This window comes from Vanessa cardui, chromosome 14, assembly GCF_905220365.1.
Source record: "Vanessa cardui chromosome 14, ilVanCard2.1, whole genome shotgun sequence".
Taxonomy (NCBI): Eukaryota; Metazoa; Arthropoda; class Insecta; order Lepidoptera; family Nymphalidae; genus Vanessa; species Vanessa cardui.
In genome coordinates this window covers 3,821,577-3,844,124 of record NC_061136.1, presented here as the reverse complement: position 1 = coordinate 3,844,124, position 22,548 = coordinate 3,821,577, and the positions used below count along the sequence as shown (strand labels likewise).

At 32.5% G+C, this 22,548-nt stretch overlaps 1 protein-coding gene across 1 annotated transcript in view; it reads left to right on the top strand.

Annotated features, from left to right (window-relative positions):
- LOC124535075 (C3 and PZP-like alpha-2-macroglobulin domain-containing protein 8) overlaps nt 1–22,548 on the top strand; it is a 240,584-nt gene that overhangs the window by 206,742 nt on the left and 11,294 nt on the right. Inside the window, exons 11-14 of the mRNA XM_047111123.1 lie at nt 2,460–2,599; nt 6,822–7,013; nt 9,771–9,999; nt 16,421–16,571. Of these exons, the coding sequence (XP_046967079.1) occupies nt 2,460–2,599; nt 6,822–7,013; nt 9,771–9,999; nt 16,421–16,571 (712 nt within the window). The remainder of the gene's footprint in view (nt 1–2,459; nt 2,600–6,821; nt 7,014–9,770; nt 10,000–16,420; nt 16,572–22,548) is intronic.

Here is a 22,548-nt window from a genome sequence, read left to right as displayed (position 1 = left end):
TTCATCAACGTTCAAAATGCACTTCATAGATTAATGAAACTCTCGACCAATATATCGGGGCTATTTGCTGTTCAACGTTGTTTATTTGGCTTTTCTCGTCTTATGGTTGGAATAGAGTGTATTTTCAAGTTTTTTTTATAGTACAGGTTGGCGGACGAGCATATAGTTCACCTGATGGTAAGTGGTCATCATCACCCATAGACAATGAAGCTGTAAGAAATATTAACTATTCCTTACATCGTCAATGTGCCACCAACCTTGGGAACTAAGATGATATATCCCTTGTGCCTGTAGATACACTGGCTCACTCACCCTTTAAACCGAAACACAACAATACTGAGTACTGTTATTTGGCGATAGAATAACTGATGAGTGGGTGGTACAAACCCAGACGGGCTTGCACGAAGCCCTACCACCAAGTGTTACATCTATGCATATAAATAATTGGAGTGTCTGTGTTAATCTTAAAATAAACGCTTTTTACTAAATGCATATGTACGTATACGCGACACATGTACCAAAATAACAATTCTCTCAATTTTTGTCTGTTTGAATGATCTGGCCAAATACCAATTTTGACAGGACTTTCACTGACAGACAGCTGATGTAATGAGAAGTATCTTATGTTACAACAATCACTTTTTTGTTGTGTTTTGTAATGTGAAATGAACCTTTAATATTAATTAATGGTCATCACAGCACATCACGCATCAATTTATGACTGATCATTGGGTAAAAATAAATAAATTATTAGTATCGGCTGATGTTTATATTATATATTGTTAAGTTGAGACATTATTTCATAGAATATTTCACCCGTTATCTTATATACTTGAAACTAAAGATGTAATTACTTAAGCGGCGATTACGTAAAATTTATCAGACGAAACGGCCTTTCCGAATACTCCCGCTAGAAGTGCTATTAGTACTAATTAAAGGGGACATTCCAATTAATTTCCATCCCCGAACATTTTATTAACATTGTCTGTTTAATACTGGGATTTGTGTTTTAGTGGAATTTAAAATGTTTTGTTTATTTTGGAAGAACAAGAACCGTTTTATTCTATTTTAAATTCTTAGCTCATTATTGTTCTGAAAAAAAACAAAGACAGTCCATTGATTATAACGCGTGTATCTTAATGAGATGTCTATTTTATAAGAGTCTTCTTCAATTGACTACACATTCTCAATTTAGTCGTAAAAGTGAAAAGTAAAAAAGTAATAGCCTATAAATTTCCCACTGCTGGAATAAGGCCTCTCCTCCTCCATTAAGAAGAAGGTTTGGAACATATTCCACCACGCTGTTCCAATGCGGGTTGGTAGAATGCACATGTGGAATAATTTCTATGAAATTAGACACATGCAGGTTTCCTCACGATGTTTTCTTTCACCACCGTGATGAATTATAAACACAAATTAAGTACATATACATATATATATATATATAGTGGTGCTTGCCTGGGTTTGAACCCGCAATCATCGGTTAAGATGCACGCGTTCTAACCACTGGGCCATCTCAGCTCAATCTATCTATCTAATAATATTATGTCAGAATTAAGTAACGAAATCATAGTAAAAAATAAAATCAACATTCATACAGGAAGTATTTATTATGAAACCATTATGAAATGCGTTAGTTAACGTTAAACCGTACAATTAAATAACTCTACGTAAAATACTTCGGAAATTCCAAATGTCAACACTTCACTAATTAGGCAATGTAAGCGTTGATCCAATTTCACGGAGGATGAATTTGAAAAGTCTTATAGTTCGGATAATTATTAAATAAAGACTACTAAGGATTTATCCTTAGTTTAAACTAGATTTATATTCAAAATTAGAATTTCGAATTTGTTTAAACAATTAATTTATACAACATAGAAACTCGATTACTAAAGCTGGCTATTATAATTTGATTTCCATTAATGGCGATCATTAAAATAATATCCATTTCCTGTCTAATTAACCGAAATTTAGTCAAGCTGTAATTCACGTGGATAGTAATTTATAAGGTCAAGTAGCTTAATTTTGTAAATTATTGGATGTAACATGCTATAAATGGTAGTAATGACGTAATTGTCAGTTAATTATTTGTATGTAACATATTTCCTCTCTCTTTCCTGCAACCTGTGAAACTGATCTCTTGAAAAGGGACGAGATTGTGTAACGGAAACCCTGGAAAGCGTGCTCTATTTGATTTGACCAATGAGCATGCAGAGTTAGAGTTGGCCGTCAAAGAGGACCAATCAATTCTCCGAGAGGATCCAATGTCAATGTTGGTTATGACCAAGTTGAAATGTTAGATGTTGCTTAAATTATGTGACTTTAACAGTGTGTTTTTTTTTTAACTTAATAGATGTTGGTTACGTTTTATGGACTTTAAAAAATATATATTTTAGTAATTATAATGTAGATTAGAAATTCATAAATTATTTTACTAATCTTAAGCCTATTTGCAGGTAGTGGTAGCGGTAGAAGAACGTCGGTGGTGGTATCCGAGAGCAGCTCTACAGTTGAGAGTACTAGCTCCTACGGATTCCTTGATGTGCTTAATTGGCGCCCGTGCACCTCCAGATTCACGATTCGACGTCCATCAAACGTAAGTATGAGTTAAAGGAATCAGACTTCAAATAGACAATGTATATAATCAGAAGAGAAAGGGACGAAGGATTAGTCGAGTGTGGTAATTATAAGATAAAACTGTTGAAGTGAGAAAAGTATATTATTACGAATAATTATTATATTACATTTATATATATAATATGGTAGGGTTCTATGTAAGCCCGTCTAGGTTGGTACCGCCCACTCACTCATAACATATTCAGACGAGGGAAATAACACATTTCTAAGATTTTGGATTTGGCGATTTGAGAAAATAGTTAATATTGCGTACAGCGCCAATGTGTGGCAATGGCCACTTACCATCAGATGACCCATTTTCCGGTTCACATACATAAAAATAAACCATAAAAGTTTTAAATAAATAGTCTAAGATTACAAGGTTGAGACATTTGAAAAACCTGCTCCTATTACAAGTTTAATTTATGTAGAAAAATTGAAAAATAAATAATTTCTTAGAAGATGATGCTCTACAAGCATTCTTTAGAAAATCTGTAAAAATTCCAGTTGACCTAGCTTCGCTACGCCTTCATGCATACAGAGATAGCCATCTCTATAAGATATATTTCTTTTAAAATGTACCAAATAATTATAATCAAGTTTTATCCAGTTAAAACCAGTTTGAACAGATTTATTTTCTCAACAGCTAAGCCAAGTCAGGTAGTGTAATGATTGTGTCGTCGTCGTGTAGTCGAATGTGTTTATTTTAATAAATATAAAAATTAAAAATACATTGACTTTCATAGGCTGTATTAGCTTATACCGCGGCTTTGCTCATATAAGAGAACCAAGGGAATTCTTTATTTCTGTGTCCCAAGTCCACATGTATGACAATAAGTGTATAACATAGTAATTGGTTAATATAGGTAAGAAAGTAAAAAAATCTCACTTTCTCAGTTATAGTACTCTAGTTGTTACCCCTGGTTTCGCTCGCTTTTTATGGGATTGCTTGTCATATGTTAGGCCTAAAGAGAAGCCTATGTCCGTTCTTGAAACTCAAGTGCTTCATAAGAATTTTCATCAAATTCGGTTCAGCGATTTGGTAGTGAAAGATCGACAGACAGAGATACAGAGTTACTTTCACATTATAATATTAGAATAGATTAATAACAATAACCCCTTTTCCATTATTTTAAAATAGCAAACACACATTTTGTTATACCAATTTCACGTCACAGTCACAAGTAAATTGACTTTAATACTCTCTAATAAATATATTTTCAACGATGTCATATTTTTCCGAGACGTATATTTAATTCCCCGTATGATACAAATATTTTCGTCATTTATGTAATCGAAATAATTTCTTAAGCACCAATCCCATTAGACGCATTTATATTCATTTCATTATTTTCCTTATAAGTAGAAAAGCTGATAATCATTATTACATAATATGTAATTATTTTCATATCATAGAAGTGGACTTAGTGCACGATTAAGCGTTTGCCTAACTTTCTCCTAGGGACCTTTTAACTTTTTAGTAAACTGGTATTCTAGATTTTCCTCAACTTAGTTTCAAAATGTTTCAATACCATATAGTAAGTATAAACAGAATCTTAACTTAAAATAAACCCCGTTACTTACTAAATGAGATATCTTTGCACATGTGGTACTTGCCTCTATTTCAATTTTCTATTAAAAAAGGTTTTGCAAACTTTTTGACAGTATGTTCAAAGGCCAAAAAGGTGTGATGTTAGTCACTTGAAATTTTCACAGATAATATATTTCTATTGTTCACTGTAACAAAAACTCTAAAAAAATATTTAATGTGGCTCCTATACTATAGATTGTTTTTATAGATGGTACGGAACCATTCGTTCACGAGTCCTACTTGACCGGTGTTTTAATTTAATCAACCTTCACCGACTTTAATCTAAATTTATAGAATATTTTACATTTACAAAAATTAAGGATTTTCCTCACCCACTTGTTATCCTTGCAAAAAAAATATTTATAATCCAAGCTTTGATATCAGCTAGTTAAAATTTTCGACGAGATCCAATGAAAATCCAGCAATACAATAATATTCGTTTATATTCAGAGGCGAATTAATCTTAACCAGTGGATTAATTAAGTACGAGGCTTAACGAAGTCGGTTTTATTAAATTTAATTATTGTTTTAATCGGTTTTATAATAATAAAATTTGTTCTAAGAAAATTAAAGGCTTGTAAAAATCCTACTGCTGGAGACTAAGGATGTCTTATCTTATAAATGTGAATGTTTGTTTGTATGTGCAGTCAAGCAAAACCTCTGCTTCCACTTTTTCAAACGCAGGCAAACCCGCTGGTGGTTTTCTTAACATATATTTATATAAAATTAAGCTATAAACAAAACGTTAATCATTTATTCGATTAATAAATATAATTAAAAAAATATAAAAGATCGTGATGGCCAAGTGGTTAGAACGCGTACATCTTAACCAATGTTTGCGGGTTCAAACCCAGGCACCACTGAATTTCCATGCGCTTAATTTGTGTTTATAATTCATCTCGTGCTCAGCCGTAAAGGAAAACATCATATAGAACCTGCATGTGCCTAATTTCACCGAAATTATGCCACATGTGAATCCACCAAATTATTGGAGCAGCGTAGTGGAATATGGTCCAAACCTTCTCACCAAAGGACCTTAGCCCAGCGAAATTTACAGGCTTATGTAGTTGTTGTTTCGTAATATATAATCGTGGTCAAAATTAATTATGCAACTATTTAACATTAATAGCAAGGAAAGCCGAGCTTAGTATAATGTATCGGATATCACGTCAGTATCGATTCTCATTTAATCATTCGGAAATCCTTCACAAAGATCCGATCATTTATCAACTAGTGCGAAAATAACACGTCAAAGGGTAAAAGATATATTTTTTTAGTTGATAGATTAATCTTTACCTATATAATAAATGTTTAAAGTAGCCGCATATGAATCAAATAGCTTTTTTCTTCATTTGTTATTTATTTTGGTATCAATCCAAGTTTGAAGTTTATATGTCACATAAAACTTAATTTTGTTAAAAAAAATTAAACACGTAAATTTACCAAAAAGGGAACAGGAAGCTCTTAAAACAACACAGATTTTTTAAGAACTAGATTTACCCGCATGATATATGTCAATATCTCTCACTTTATCGCTGATCGTTTTCAAAAGGACAAAAGTATTGTATTTTGTAAAACATAAAAAATGTATTGCACGACGTCAATTTGTAAGAAAGAAAGAAACAAAGAAAGAAAAAAGAAAAACAACAAAAATAAAAACATATTAACCAACTATAATTACTCACTAACTACAATACTATTATAACCCAACGCTGATTTTCAATGGTACCCTGAGTAAGGAAACCCAAGCATGTCTTATTAAAAATTGGGTAATTCTAAGTTTTTAATTTCTAAATGATTAAATTGTTAATGATTTCTATTGAATTATTGCTTGGAGGCTTTTGTTCGGATAATTTATAATATCGATATCAGCGTATTTTCACGGGATTATAATTCTGTGTCAACAAATGCCTATTTATGCTTCCTAAGACGTTTATGGTTATCAAATTCTATTTGATCTTTTCGTATTCATTACTAGTTATGCCCGCGTTATATTTTTCGATTGTTACACCGTTTTAATCGCTATTTCCATACGTACGAACTGTAAAAACTGTTTTGTCAATACTTCTATGGTTTAAAAGTTTACAAATTTAACTATGCGATATTCAGACATCGTTTCAATCGTTATTCCAAATATTGAAATAACGATTAAAACAGCGCAGCAATCGAAAAATGTAATAAAACACATAGCGACTTTTGCAGGAGCAACAACGATATGTAGATCAAGTTATTCCGTATTACATCAGTGTTCTGCGAGTGAAAGTCTCGTCAAAATCAGTCCAGATGTTCCAGAGATTAGCCGGTACAAACAAACAGACTGATAGACAAAATTGAAAAAATCTTATTTTGGTATATGTACCGTGTGAACATATATACGTATTTAATAAAAAGCGGTTATTTCAATATTACAAACAGACACTTCAATTTCATTATAAGTATAGATTTATTTAACTTATCTCCAATTACCATGTTTTTGAAGAACATATTTTTAAAAGGCTTGTTAAAAGTTTATTGATATAATTGACATTTAATAGAAAATATAACCCCGAATATTTATTCTAGCTCAATTAATTTATCTGTTTTCTCTAATTCTTCTCCCTTATTCCAATAGCTCAAGCGATCATGAGGAGCAACCCGGCCCAGAATTCGTGTCAGCGGGTGTATCGCTATTCGTCGGTGGTGGAGAGTGTGGTGGTGGCGTCCTCTACCGCCAGAAATCTACACCTGCGCCACAAGCACCGGCTCACCTTGTTCCTCCAGCGACCCATGATCGATTATGGATGTGGAAATGTTTTAACTATACGTAAGTATGATTCTTGATCTTTCAGCAAAGTAGAAGTAACTTAAAAATCCCAACATATTATTAGAAATATCACAACGATAATTTAATATGGGTATATGTTCTAGAAATAATGTATTATCTTTACATAATATCTATAATCCGTTCAGATTTTATAGCTACACCAAAAAAAAAATGAATTACATAATCGTAAAAAAAGGTACTAGAATTCATCAAACAAATTATTTTTAGAGTATTGAGATCATTTTTACTATTTTGCCGCTGTATTTCTGATCAGGTCCTGTTAAGCTTCGTTTAGGTCTTATACGGAAAATGCCTTAAGTTTATTCAATGCTTTCTTTTCATCATGCATGTCTTAATGATTAATTGATTACGTACTTTTTGAAAATGAAATGGTGATATTTAACATTGCCCACATACATACAATACAATTAAAACAAAAAATCCAGTTTTTATTTGTTTGACGGTGAATGATAACAAACTGTTAGTTGTTTGGATTATAGGTGGAACTTTTACACCAAAATATGATAAACGATAAACAAAATAAGCAAGTCAACAATAACAAACAATCAATTAATAATGACACGTGCAAGCGGATTATGTATTCAAAAAGGGCTATGTAAGATATGCCCATAAATTCATGATCAGTTGACTCATCTGCTGACTGTAACTTATACGTTTCGCTAAATGACAAACTGTCCCGTCGAATGGACAGGAATGTTTTCATTGGAGCAAATGAAAAAGCTATGTGACGTTTTGACAAAATTATGGTCTATCGGAATGTAGAGAAATTGAGAAATTTATTATCCAGTCCAATCCACTGTATATACGTTGAATAATGGTATTGGTGTTTTTTTTTTGTATTTTTTCGGGTATACTTTCGTCATGTATAAATGTATCAACGATTTTTTTTTGAAGAATTCTAATCTAAATAATGTCATTTAAATTTTGTATAGATCTGATGATTGTCTTGAAGACAGACGACGAAACTTCTTCAATAAATGCAGCAATATCAGAAGTACTGTAATTTACTCTCATGTCATACGTTTTTCACTATTCTATCAATTTATTTAATCATTAATAATTGTATTTCAGTTAATTATTTTTAATTAATATGTATAAAATAGTAAAATCTAGAAATTTAAAACGTAAAACATTTAAATGAACTGAAAACAAACTAAAATCACTAAAATAAGTGCTTACTAGTAAAAAGGTAATGCCAAGTATGGCATGACTAGAAATCAATACAAGCAGTATTTAATTAAACGATTACTGACGTAAATTTGTCTTTCTTCCAAATATAAATAGCTTACCAAGTTCAATGACAAATATCTGCTAAAGAAATCACAACTAGGGAATCAAATATTTAAGGGAAACTCCTGTATAAGCTATTACAAATATTTTGAACATTAGAGATAAGCAGCATCTCGCCCACTTATGCAGTCATGTTTCTTTTAGAGATCGCTTCCTAATTCCTAGTGTGCGTGATGCATATATTATTATATATAGGTACAGTTTCAACATATTATTAAAAAATAAAAGTATGTTTATTTTACAAACACGTCTCTATATTTTTTGTTTATTTACCCCAAAATTGTTTTAACGGTTTTCTTTAATTGTAAACTCTGAATAAACACCATTTTCGATTCGATCTGACACTGCGCGTCATATGACAACTGCATCTTAGCTCAAAATCCCTTCATTCCAATAAATAAATCCGATAATAAACGTGTTTAATATAATTATAATGTTACTCATTGTTAATTAAAAGTAACATAATATGCGTTATTACTTTTAAAACAATGGTATCAGCGGCGATTTAACTCGACAAAAACGTATTCATATTGCGTTCATTATTTCGACCATGTCAGTTAAATCCGTCAAATTGGTTTCCTGATATTGTTTTTCGATAAAATCATTTCATTGTGCAGTTTAATTATCATATAGTACTGGATTGGCGTGTAACACGCTTGTACCAAATTATCGTAATATCGTGTTCGACAATATCCACAGTGGCGTGTATTTTGATCATGTTTTATATAATGTAGGGAAACATTTTGTAAATAATTCGTTCTTGTTTTTAGCATAATATGAGTAAATAAATAATAATTATTGTTTATCGTATATTGAGTTTATGATTTAAGCGAACTTTTTGTCAAATTTAATCTTGTAGCATAACGATTCAAAAACGATATTAAAAGCCTATATTTCTTCTAGAGTATTTACTTATTGAATCGGAAAAAATGAAAAAATATTGACATGAATAAATAATCATAAAACACTACCATATCGATCGATTGGATATATTATTTTAAAATGAAAAAAAAAAAACAGTGTGGGCCACGTCTTCCAAGAAGACGACAAACTTGAAGTCCAGCAATGCTGATGATTAGTAAAAATTGAGAATATGAAACGCCAAAATGTATGAATATAAACTGTAAAAAAAAAACGGCTAACTGTGAGCCCGTGGATGTTTAAAATAAAAAAAAAAACATTGATATTTCTTTACTTATAAAACTAGTCATACTGGTTAAAAACAATGCAATATTGGTCTTTCCAACAGACGCTATAACATCGATATCCATTTTTCTAACTTTGAAAAATGGCGAACTTTCATACAAACTTAGGACAATTCCTAAGTTTCACTCTCATAGTGTTATGGGTAGACATAGTATGGGAACAATTCAGAATAAATTTAATTTTAATTTTCATAATATATGGACTTTAAGGTTTAAGGCAATGTTTGTTTTATTTTCCCAGGACCCAATTATCAACCGATGGAGTAACAATCGCGGCGCCATCAGAAGCCGGTCGATGGTCTCTCTGGGCGCTGTCACTATCGAACCGTGGTCTTCGCTTCTCAGCTCCAAGGACTATCAATGTATTCCGACCGATACAGCTTGACTTCTCACTCCCACCAGCGCTCAAGGTCGGCGAGACGGTGGAAGTCGATGTCAAAATCACTAACAACATCAATAATTGTATGGATGTGAGTAGAATTATTATAAATAATTTATAAAAAAAACTTAACCGACTTCAAAATAAGAAGCAATGTATCAAAAAAAATTATATACCAATTTTAATGACACTTATACTGTTCCTAAGTTAAAGTATCTGACTAAGATTATAAACGATCATCTTAATACTACTTTTCGAGAAAATCGTGGGCAAATTCAAATCCATATTCAAATATAATATATATTATAATATGTATGTATTAAATAAATAAAAAAACAGGTATCGTACTTATTTAAATACAACTTTTATAGCACACATTAATAAAACTATCAATTTAAATTAAGTAATGAGTTAAATTGTTCTTGATTTAGCGTTGTTATTATATCATTTATTTTTCTTGTAATTTTATTACTAGCTGTGAGTCCAACGAAGTTTGGAATATCATGAGAGTGAGTGAGTTATCATGAAGTCTGCTTTCAATCTTTTCCTTATGGATAATAAATGAAATCGTATAATTGAGATCGTGTTTTGTTTACGGTATATAACAGAAAGTAAATATAATTATACAGAAATATCAATTTACTTACATTTATATACATATAATATGAACTTGTAAGGAAATTAATGTTCTGAAATAAATTGTATTTATTCAGGACGCTCCCTAATAAACGCTATTTCATATTATTTGCGTTACGTGGAATTGTATCTATACAAATTAATTTGTTGTTCGTTACTGCGTCGAAGATATTGTTTAAAGGAATTTGAACTTTAATCTTGTAATATTAAGGTAAATTTACGTTTGCAATATTTGCAAGAATACCTATTATTATTTTGGTATTTCTGCACCATGTTACGTTGGTATATTTGCAAAAGTAAATTGGGTTAGAGATATATTCAACTAATTAGTACGTGAAGGTGTCGACTAATCCAGTACACGATTTTATGAAGGTAGAACGAGAAAATTTAATTGAATCATATATATTGTAAGGATGTGAAATTATGAGATGGCCCAGTGGTTAGAACGCGTGCATCTTTAACCTATGATTTTGGGTTCAAACCCAGACAAGCACCACTATATATGAGTGCATGTGTCTACTTTACTCAAAATTCTGCCACATGTGTATTCTAACAACCCGCATTGGAACTGAGTGGTGGAATATGTTCCAAACCCTCTAGATAATAAGAAAGGAGGCCTTAGCCCTGCATTGGGAAATTTACAGGCTGTAACTGTGCTGTACTGTGAAATTATATTTTAGTTATATATTATAGCATTCTAAATTCAACTGTGTTGTAATGTGCATAGAATTTATTTTAGAACTATGAAATAACGTAACCGGAATTTTCAACATGACTACAAATAAAATTGTTTCAATCTTTTTCGTAATGTTTACCTAGATTGATTTCACAAACATTGCACGTGAAATAGATATTTTGAAGCGAAATCTGTACAATGCTGTTATGAATTTATATTCAATAACAAAATTAATCTTTCAACAAAATATAATACGTGCACAGTATTTTGGTGTGAAGTTAGGTTTTTCGAAACAATTGAATATTTAATATACAAATAATAATCGACTATTTATCTACTTATTAACTACACATATATAGATGATCATGAACATGAATTATTAAAAAAAAGATTTGTAAGACTAAATTAATAAATAAATCATATTATTCATTAAAAGAGTACTTTTCAGAAAGAGACACCTGGAATTAGGCTCGTATTCCATCATGGGACATTAATTACTCTAAATAACAGCATTGTAAATCTGTTCATATGAAAAGAGCAACTATGCGATTTTCTTGCCGTTTCTTCTCGCTAGAAGCTGCTTTCTGAGACGGTGGTAGTATTTAATTATTGACGATTCAAAAACGCTTCACTGTGAAGTTTACTTGAATACAATTGATTTGATTTGATTTCAACATATCTACGAGAATCCGCGTTTCTATTCTTAATACAAAAACTGACTAAACATTATTAGATTAATTCATTAAATTTTGAATTACATATATCACATAGATGTAAAAATATAACTCTGTACAGTTATTAGGTAATTTGATATAAAAATAGTTAGTTGAAGTGTTCTAGTGATACATTTGATACACCCATTATCTTTATTTTCACGTATCGTAATGCGAAAAATCGTATCGTATTATATAAAGTATACACGTTGGATCACGTGCGTTAGCAATTTGTTTGCGATCGGCGTCTCTCATCGAATCCCAATTGGGAATCCTGATACATCCTCAGACATTCAACGAAGAGGGAACACAACGATAGACTGTACATCCTTATTGATCAACGCATTCAAATAAAGCTTCGGTAATAAATTTATAACGTGAACTCTAAAACATTGTATTTAATTTTATATACACTAACGCCCGTTCCGCCTTCGCACGAATAGGTATATATATTTTAATTTATACTTTTCATTTTACTAATAAGGGTTGCTTTTTTCCGACATGTTTAATAAATGACGTTCCATTTCAACGATCTGAGATGGCCCAGTGGTTAGAACTCGTGCATCTTAACCGATGATTTCGGGTTGAAACCCAGGCAAGCACCACTGTATGTAGGTGCTAAATTTGTGTTTATAATTCATCTCATGCTCGGCGGTGAAGGAAAACATCGCGAGGGAACCTGCATGTGTCTAATTTCATCGAAATTCTGCAACATGTGCATTCCACCAACCTGCATCGGAACAGCGTGGTGGAATATGTTCCAAGCCCTCTCCTTAATGGAATAGGAGGCCTTAGCCCAGCAGTGGGTGATTTACAGGCTGTTACTTTACTTTTTACTTTACTATTTCAACGTATTTACACAAAAACTTTAATAAATTATATACTTAAACATTTCTAATGAATCCTTCTATTCAAGTGAAAATCGCATGAAAATCAGTTTAGTAGTTTTGGAGTTTACCGCGAAAAACAGACAAACACGGCCGGGGAACTTTGTTTTATAATATTTAGTAATGTATTTATAATATTTGAGCGTATTTTATTGCAATATAGGTATTGAATTCCACCGTTTAAAATGTGAATAAAACAAATTACGATTGTGTATGTAAACAGTTTTGCTGTTGTGTTTATTATGGGACTTCGGTGTACTCTTTAGGGTATTCTAAAAACGTTAAACAAATTCGATCGTCCTTTTAAAGGCACTGAATAAATACACTTTCGCTGAAAAATGTGGATTCGTCGAAATTAAATCGTATATTTTAGACTCGCTCATAAATAAATACGTAATTTTTTTTCATGATTACTTCGTGCAGTGTAATTAAATACAGAGATCTGATAGTTTATTTCGAATGACATAACGTATAGTACGATACAACTTAGATGTAGCATCGGTAAAATTCGTGAAACCGATCACATCCGAATTAAGTACGCTATCCCAAATTGTCAATATTTATTTCTTATGTGAATATTATTTTTACGCAAACGTAATAACTTGTAATATCATATGACCGAATATACTCGTCAATTTCACACGTCGATTTAGTACTTCTCTCGGGTTGAACTGACGCGAGAATCTATAGCGACGAATAGCGCCGAATAGCGCGATAGCGCGATATTTCTATTGGTTGTGTAAATCGGCATTTCCACCAACCCGCATTGGAACAGCGTGGTGGAATATGTTCCAAAACCTTCTCCTCAAAAGGGAAAGGAGGCCTTTAGCCCAGCAGATGGAATTTACAGGCTGTTGTTGTATAAATCGGCAGTAATCGGTTTTATTGTATTTGCCGATGCTACATCTGAGTTTTCGTGCTATACGTAGTCGCGATAAAAGTTTTAATTTAACGAAACACGAGCAAGTTGTAATCAAGCGGACTTGCCAACTAGTTTTCATTGCCCTAGTTCGAATGGATCTCCTGGGTACTGAATTTCAACAGCTTCACAGAATACGTCTGCTGACTGCTTTAAAGTTTATTCAGGTATTTCTGTCGACGCAAAATTTGGATTTGGACAACGATTAAAATAAATCAATCTCGTTGGTTGTCAAAAAAAACAGACAGAGTGGCTTTCACATTTATAATATTATTATAGAAGTATAGATTATAAAGTATTTTACCCAGATTTTAGATGCGAATGAATATTAAGATATTCGAGTTAAAATTCGAACAAGTTAATTTACTTTTGTACTAAAGAGTGATAGAGGAGCGTGGCTGATGAGATTAGTTTTGCCCTTGCTTAAACATATTATGTTAAATTTGTAACGATGTGATTGGGTTTAGAAACTAATAATAGTGGCACAGATGTTTGGTTGATTGATATTTCTTCCATTGTGAATACTTGGCCAGTAAACAAAAAGTAACAGTCGATAAATGGTTCAGTGCTGGATTAAGGTGACGTCTCTCTTTGAGGAGAAGGTTTGAAGCTTTCATTCTGCTCGAATTTGGATTCGTATACATTTGAAATAATTTTATTAAAATTAGATACATTCAAGTTATTTCACAATTATTAGATTCATAGCGTTTTTTACTTTGTGGTAGGGCTTTGTGTAAGCCCGTCTGGGTAGGTACCATCCACTCATCAGTTATTCTAGTATCAAATAACAGTACTCAGTGTTGTTGTGTTCAGGTTTGAAGGGTGAGTGAGCCAAAGTAACTACAGGCACAAGGGACATAACATCTTAGTTCCCAAGGAACGATTTACGATGTAAGAAATAGTTAATATTTCTTACAGCGTCATTGTCTGTGGGTGATGGCGACCACTTATCATCAGGTGGCCTATATGCTCGTCCGCCAAAAAAAATAAGAAAAAAAAATTGATATTGCAGCCTAGAAGCAAGCATTCTAACTACTCGGCTATCTTAGATCAACGTCCTATCCGTTTATTAGTGCCAGGATTTGAAATTAAAAACGATATGAAATTAACTATTGATCAACATAGCTAAAGGTATATTATTATGCCAAAACCTTCTTGCAGAAACCTGCTTTTCAAAAAAAGAACTTCAGTTTGAATTGTGATTCCTATTTTCAGATAACTAAATTATAATTGTGATAATTGTGTGTCGGAGGTGTTACTTTATATTTATTTATCTCTTTTGATTTAGTTACAGACTTTTTTATATGGCATTGGTATACGGTCTATATAGGCCACAGGATGTATAAAATTTTAATTACCACCAACCAATTCAAATGGTGGGAAAGAGTAACAAATGAGTTTCTTGCTATTTCCAGAATATACTTTCCGAACTGATGATAGCTTTAAATTTCAAGTGCTTTTATGAGACTTCTTGATTTGATTTGTGTCTGTAGACATACTAGATATACTAGTTAGACTATTTAATCTCCAAACTGCAACACAACAATGGCTGGTTGGCAGTATACGAAACCAAGTCCAATATCTAAACTTGTATTAATTTCTTAAATAACATAAATCTATTGAAATAATATCTGTTTGAGAAACTCCATCATATTCCTTGATAAATGATAAATAAATATAAGACAACATCACATACATTACTCTGATCCCCATGTAACTAGCACTTGTGTTATGGAAAATCAGTACCACAAACACCCAGGCCCAAGACAACATAGTAAACTAATGATAATCTACATCGACTCGACTGGGAATCGAACTCGGGTCCTCGGAGTGGCGTGCCCATTAAAACCGGTGTACACACCACTCGACCACGGAAGTTGTCATAGTAGGTTAAAAAAAAGAAATATAATACAAATACGAACTTATAGTTCAAAGTTCATTTGTATCCTTGTTCATTGGGTCGTGTAGTCACTTCAGCGTTTATTCAGTTGCTAGTTCTGACATTTACGATGCCCAGGGGACATTCCCGGGAATAATCAGCTGAGTTAAAGGATCGACTTGTTATTATACTCAGACGTTCCATCCGAAAATTGGTAAAGTTTCGAATCTGTCAAATCAAATCATTGAACATAGTTAAACTATTTATTATGACAAGCATTTCTAGATATTCCATTGGTATATTATAATATAACAACAGATTATAGAATGAATTATAAATAATACTATACTTTCTAGATACATAATTTTAAATCTAATCTTAGATCTTTTGAACTACAAAACGGATTTTAATACGATTTTCTTTAATAAACGGAGTGATTCAAGAAATACATCTATAACTATAATATATGAGGAATATATAAGAAGTATTTCAACTAACCGAAAATACACGAAGATTTTTCTTTATGTTTCTTCTTCTATCGTGTTATAAATATCTCCTTACAGTACCCATACGGAGCCAGTCACTAATAATATACATAATATACATACATAATACGGAAAACTTACAGTGTATCTATGTTATATTATTTTTATGATTAATTTAAACTTCGAAAGCTATTCGTTTAAAACGATACTGAAGGTAAATTTTAAATACCGAACGAAATAGTTACCTTCATTTGGAATTCTAAATTTAAAATCAAGTAAAGGATATTCTTTTAATATTTTATGTTTTCTTTTCAAAGGTGACGGCCCTACTAGCGCTCAGCGCAGGCGCAGCTTTCGCAAGTACTGGAGCGCTGTACGTTACAGAACGGCTCCGACTCGGGCCGCGTGGAGGAACTCAATTAGTTGTACGTGTTGCTGTTAATACTCCGGGGAGGAAAAATATTACCGGTTAGTATGTATTTTAAATAGAATATATATTTGTCGTATGGTTATCAACATTATATTTTATTACATAGAACTACAAATAGTGTGTTGTTTTTGAAGTGGACTCATACCAAAAACAAATGAGAACCTTGGAAGATACGATCATTTGTGGTTACACTGCCTCAACATTAACAGCTTGTAAATTTCCAACAGCTGGGCTAAGGCCTCTTCTGCCTTTGAGGAAAAGGTTTGAAGAGTATTTTAAGCGCTTGGCTAGTTAAAATTAGACACATGTAGGTTTCCTCACGATATTTTCCTTCACTGCCGAGCACGAGATAAATTATAAACACAAATTAAACACATGAAAATTCAGTGGTACTTGCCTTGCCTGCCTGTGGTTCGAACCCGCAATCATCGGGTGCACGCGTCATAAAATGCACGCGTTCTAACCACTGGACCATCTCAGCTCTGCTAGTGGTAGCTCTGTACTCTGCTTGATTCACTTACAACCGGATTTCAACAATATTTAAATATTGATATTTGCGGTATGATGAATGTACCTACTCAAACTTCCTCAAAGTGAATCCCTACCTCCAAGTGAATTACTATATAAAAAAACTACTATACATATAGTATACCCTCTGCCTTATAAGAACGCTTAGAATAATCCAGACGTTAAAGTAATTCCAAGACTTGAATTCAATTACAGCTTAATAGCATGTTAAGTAACGTGTTTGTTGTGTCTTTATGTTATATATATGATGTTTGTCCCTGTGGCAATCTTTGGAAATACTTCGACTAATCTTTCGATAATTACCTATGATATGTTCAATTTAAGAGAAACATACGAATTCTTGATAAATAAAGAAATTTTAAATATTAAAAGAGCACTAGACGACGGCTTACTTGGATCAAAACATAGCAGATTTCAAGTCGATAGATTATACTCATCAATAACGACTTGAATTTAGAATGAGATGTTGTTTATGATAATAAAATAGGAACAAAAAAGGAAAACTTTGTATAATTAGAATATATTGTACAGTCTTGGTAAGAAAAGGTTCGTCACCTTAAGATCTATTTTCGTGTGCTCAGTGTGAGCGAGCGGACGAGCGGTAATCTGTTTTCCCGATCGAGAATGACATATTGCGCCGCAAGGTTTTAATGTTAAGATTCAAAAGGTACTAAGAGTTTATAATATTTTAAGACTTGATAAAGGAATGAATTTGAAAACTGATGAAAGTTTTCTTACTCTGACTGTACCTTGTTTATGCATTTATGAAGATGTGCTTGATAAGTCGCGTCGTTATTTAATAGCGTGATAATACGTTAAAAATCCTTTGGGCACGGATGTGTCTATCAATATATTTATTTTCGAAAAATACTAGAGTTGCTATTATGTATACAACCTTATTTTAACTTTGTATAGACAGGTGAATGATCTTATGTATTTACAACAACAAAATACAAAAAGTCTTAGTTCACCTTTCGACTTTGAATTCACTACGTGACTATTAAATAGTAATTCAAAGTGAAAATCTTTATTCAAGTAGTGTTTGCAATATTTGAATCATCATTTGAGAATATCAAAACTCAAGTTAACGCCGGTTCGTAGAGTATTATGGCGAGAAGAACCGACAAGCATTTAAGTCTATCATAATATTAAATTATAATATACTTCTTTACGAGCTGCGAGAAAATGTTGCTCCTTCAGAAAGTACTTAAACTTACACTGTTATTTATTATTAGCAATTTGCTTTAGAAAGAAACAAAATTCCGTTTAATGCTAATGTATGTATTATGTCTAAGGACTCCATGGCTATTCTGTAAGATAGAAAGAAACTCGAATCTCACCTTAGAACTCGAACGTAAAATGTCATAATATGATATGCAACAATGAGTATAATAATTATACAGTTTATAGAATAAACGTATCAAAATGGCGTATTACTGTAAAATGATTGTCAACATTGGAGAAGTGAAATGCGAAGTGAGTTCTTACAGAATCGCACTGCTAAACCATTTGACCTTTAATAATTGTCATTATTTTGTTTTAACTAAAAATATTTTGCTACAGTATCTCAGTTAAATCGTTAAACCAACTAAATAACAACATCAACCTGTAAATTTCCCACTGCTGGGCTAAGGCCTCCTCTCTCTTTTGATGAGAAGGTTCGGAACATATTCCACCACGCTGTTCCTATGCGGGTTGACGTCATACACATTCGACAGACTTTTTGAAATTAGACACATGCAGGTTTCGAGTTTTCGACACTTTCCTTCCTGCACCGCTGAGTACGAGATTTATATATATAATTATTTTTTATAATTGTAAACACAAATTAAGAACATGAATATTCAGTGGTGCCTGCCTGGGTTTGAATCCGCGATCATCGGTTAAGATGCACGCATTCTAACCACTGCGCCATGTCGGCTCTTAATCAATTTTACTTCATTATATCTTCAGCTGGACTATTGTTTTAATAACTAAACGTCTACGACGACGCAAAGAATTGATACGAAAAATGTAACTGTATTATTTATCTAAATAAAAAACGTACTATCCATAAATCATGCTGTAAAAACTATAAGATATATCTTGAAATCAAATTATCTTTATAACTCCAATCAACTTAGAACATATAGATTATACTCAGAACTTATTTGCTCTTCTAAAAGGTTAGGTACGAAAGAATATTTCCACAAAAATACAAAGCAAAGACCGAACGAAATCTCGTTACAGAACAACAGAGCTCCAAAGGATTTCAATCTTTATTGCATAAACTTCTTGTAACTTATGTGAAGCAATTTTCTCATATATTTGCGTTAGTGGAATACCAACCAAGATCGAGTTTACCTTGTCAACAACTCGACCTCCACTACTCCACTCGCTCGCTTTCTTAGAAAAGAGCATATACAGACTGTTCTAAAAAAATACATCGTTTTTGCTTAATGTTATTCCAAAAAAAAATGGGTATTATAAAGACATGTTTTAAATAAATTAAAATCACAGTGCGAATATTTCAACAACAACAACAACAGCCTGTAAATTCCCACTGCTGGGCTAGGCCTCCTCTCCTTTTAAGGAGAAGGTTTGGAACATATTCCACCACGCTGTTCCAATGCGGGTTGGTAGAATACACATGTGGCAGAATTTATATGATATTTGTCACATGAAGGTTTCCTCACGATGTTTTCCTTCACCGCTGAGCACGAGATGAATTATAAAGACAAATTAAGCTCATGAATCAGCTTGCCTGGGTTTGAACCCGCAATCATCGGTTAAGGTGCACACGTTCTAACCGCTGGGCCATCTCTGCTCTTAATAACTGAGAATTTCAAAGTTATTGAAATATTGGCAAGCATTGATAATTACGGAGGCATCTTTATTGGTTTCGGCGCCGGAACCCTTTTTCAAGTAAGAGTAGTGATCTGTGCAATGTGTGTGCAAACTGAAGTGGCCTTTCGACTCCACCATTCCCATAATCCCATGGGAGGACAAATCCTACATAAATGTTGCACGTGTTTCTTGAAGCATTGTAGTGTACAAAGTTCCAACTGCCAAACTCCGACGACTAATAATTTTCCGTCAGAAAAACCTTTGGACTTTTAATCTATATTAATATTATAAATGTGGAAATAACTCTATCTGTCTGTCTGTCGCTTTTTCACTACGAAACCGCTGAACTAAATTTGATGAAATTTGGTATGAAGCAAACTTGAACACCGAAAAAGAACATATGCTTTTTTAGTATTTTAATGAATGAAAATCAGAGTTCTTCGGCTGACAGTTTCACCGACTTATTATATAATAACAACTAACAATAACATAAGTGTTACACTAAAAGTGAACGTTACAAATTACACTCGTATTAGCTTCAAACAACAGTTGACATAAGCCATCCCTAATCCCGACAAAATCAGTTTACACTAACACAATTATCACAACACAACTGACATTATATAATTAATTTAATAGAATAATCTAATACATAGTCGCTAATGTAATATCTAAATTATGTAACCGAAGCATCCGTATTAACATTTATATCGTATACGTCAGCACAATCAAGTTTAATGACGTCATTTCGTGTATTATGCAAATGAGAGGAGCAATCGTAATGTGCTTTATCGAAAACACATCGATCAACATTCATCAATTTATGTTTATTTTATTATTTAGCTAGTATACTTGAAATTCGAGCCGAGATGGTCCAGTGAACCGCTGATTACGGATTCAAACCCAGGCTAACACAACTAAATTTTCATGTGCTTAATTTGTGTTTATAATTCATCTCGTGTTTTGCGGGGAAGGATACATGGCAAGGAAACCTGCGTGTGACTTATTTCAATGTAAGTCTGCCAGGTGTATCCACCAATCCGCATTGGAACAGCGTGATGGAATATGCCCAAACACTCTCCCCTAAGGGAGAGGAGGCCTTAGCCCTTATAAATCCAAATAATATACAGTAAGATCATATTTATGTCTGTGTCAAAACTTCCTAGTAAAACTATTTCTATATTGATCTTTGATGAGAAATGTGTCAACCTCAATAAAGAATTATACGCTTCCTAATTGCCCATGTGTAGTACTATCTCACTCACTCATACATAAACAGACTAAGACATAAGTATTATTGATTAATTCATTGGTGACGTAGCCTACATGAAGAAAATATCATTTAATTAGATGCCTATAATATTATAAATATTGATGTGTACGTCTATTTTAACGTATGTCTAATAGAGTGAACCTTTCTTTGAATAATAATAAATCAAAAATAATCTGAACTATGAATAATTTCATACTAAGATTTAAAAATAGAACAAAATATACAACTTTAGAAATAATCGAAAACACTGAAAGTAATTTAAGTCGAAAGAGGGCTTTTTAAATTAAATGGTTTGTAATATGTGCTGTAAAAACATCCGACGAAGGCGCGATTTGGTCCAAATATCTAAAAATATCTAACCGCCTATATCATGGAGTCCGTTCTAATATTATTGAGAAAGGGTGAGATTTGGCCCGCCCACGCTATCAACTTTATTATACTTCACTATCTACTCTTCGGGTTGATTTATTACTATGAAAACTTTTTAATTTAGTTTGAAACAATTTAACTAGTATTAATGTTCATTCAATGTAATATTATTACAATTCACTCAAGACAAGCAAAATACACAACATTATTGTATAAAACAAAGTCGCTTACCACTGTCTGTCCCTATGTATGCTTAGATCTTTAAATTACGCAACGGATTTTGATGCGGATTCTTTTAATAGATGGAATTATTTAAGAGGAAGGTTTTTGTCTATAATACATGGACATATAGTAAAGAGCTATAGATAGATGAGCTGAGATGGCCCAGTGTTTAGAACGCGTGCATCTTAACCGATGATTGCGGGTTTTTATACATATGTGCTTAATTTGTGTTTATAATTCATCTCGTGCTCGGCGGTGAAGGAAAATATCGTGAGGAAACCTGCATGTTTCTAATTTCATCGAAATTCTGCCACATGTGCATTCCACCAACTGGCATTGGAACAGCGTGGTGGAATATGTTCCAAACCCTCTCCTTAATGGAAGAGGCCTTATCCCAGTAGTGGGAAATTTACAGGCTGTTACTTTACTTTTTTTTTACTTTTATAATAAAGGAACACTGATAATTTTAGATGTTTCTATTGTGATGTCGTAGATAAACAAATTCTGTAGTACATTTAGTATTGGTATTGCAATCGTGTGAAACCGAAGCTGGTCGCTAGTACTTAAACAAACCATACATTACATTCGTATACAAATCTAGACATTCGAAAAAATACATAAAATCGAATGGGAGGTGAAAGTGAGATTTATCGTAAAATTCTTCAAAAACTCAAACCCATTACTACAAATAACGAAAGTTTTATATTTATTATATTTTCTAAAACAAAAGTTATTTAAACAGGGACACGGATAAATCTTTTCGGACCAAGTATTGGTTCACAAACAACACCGTTACA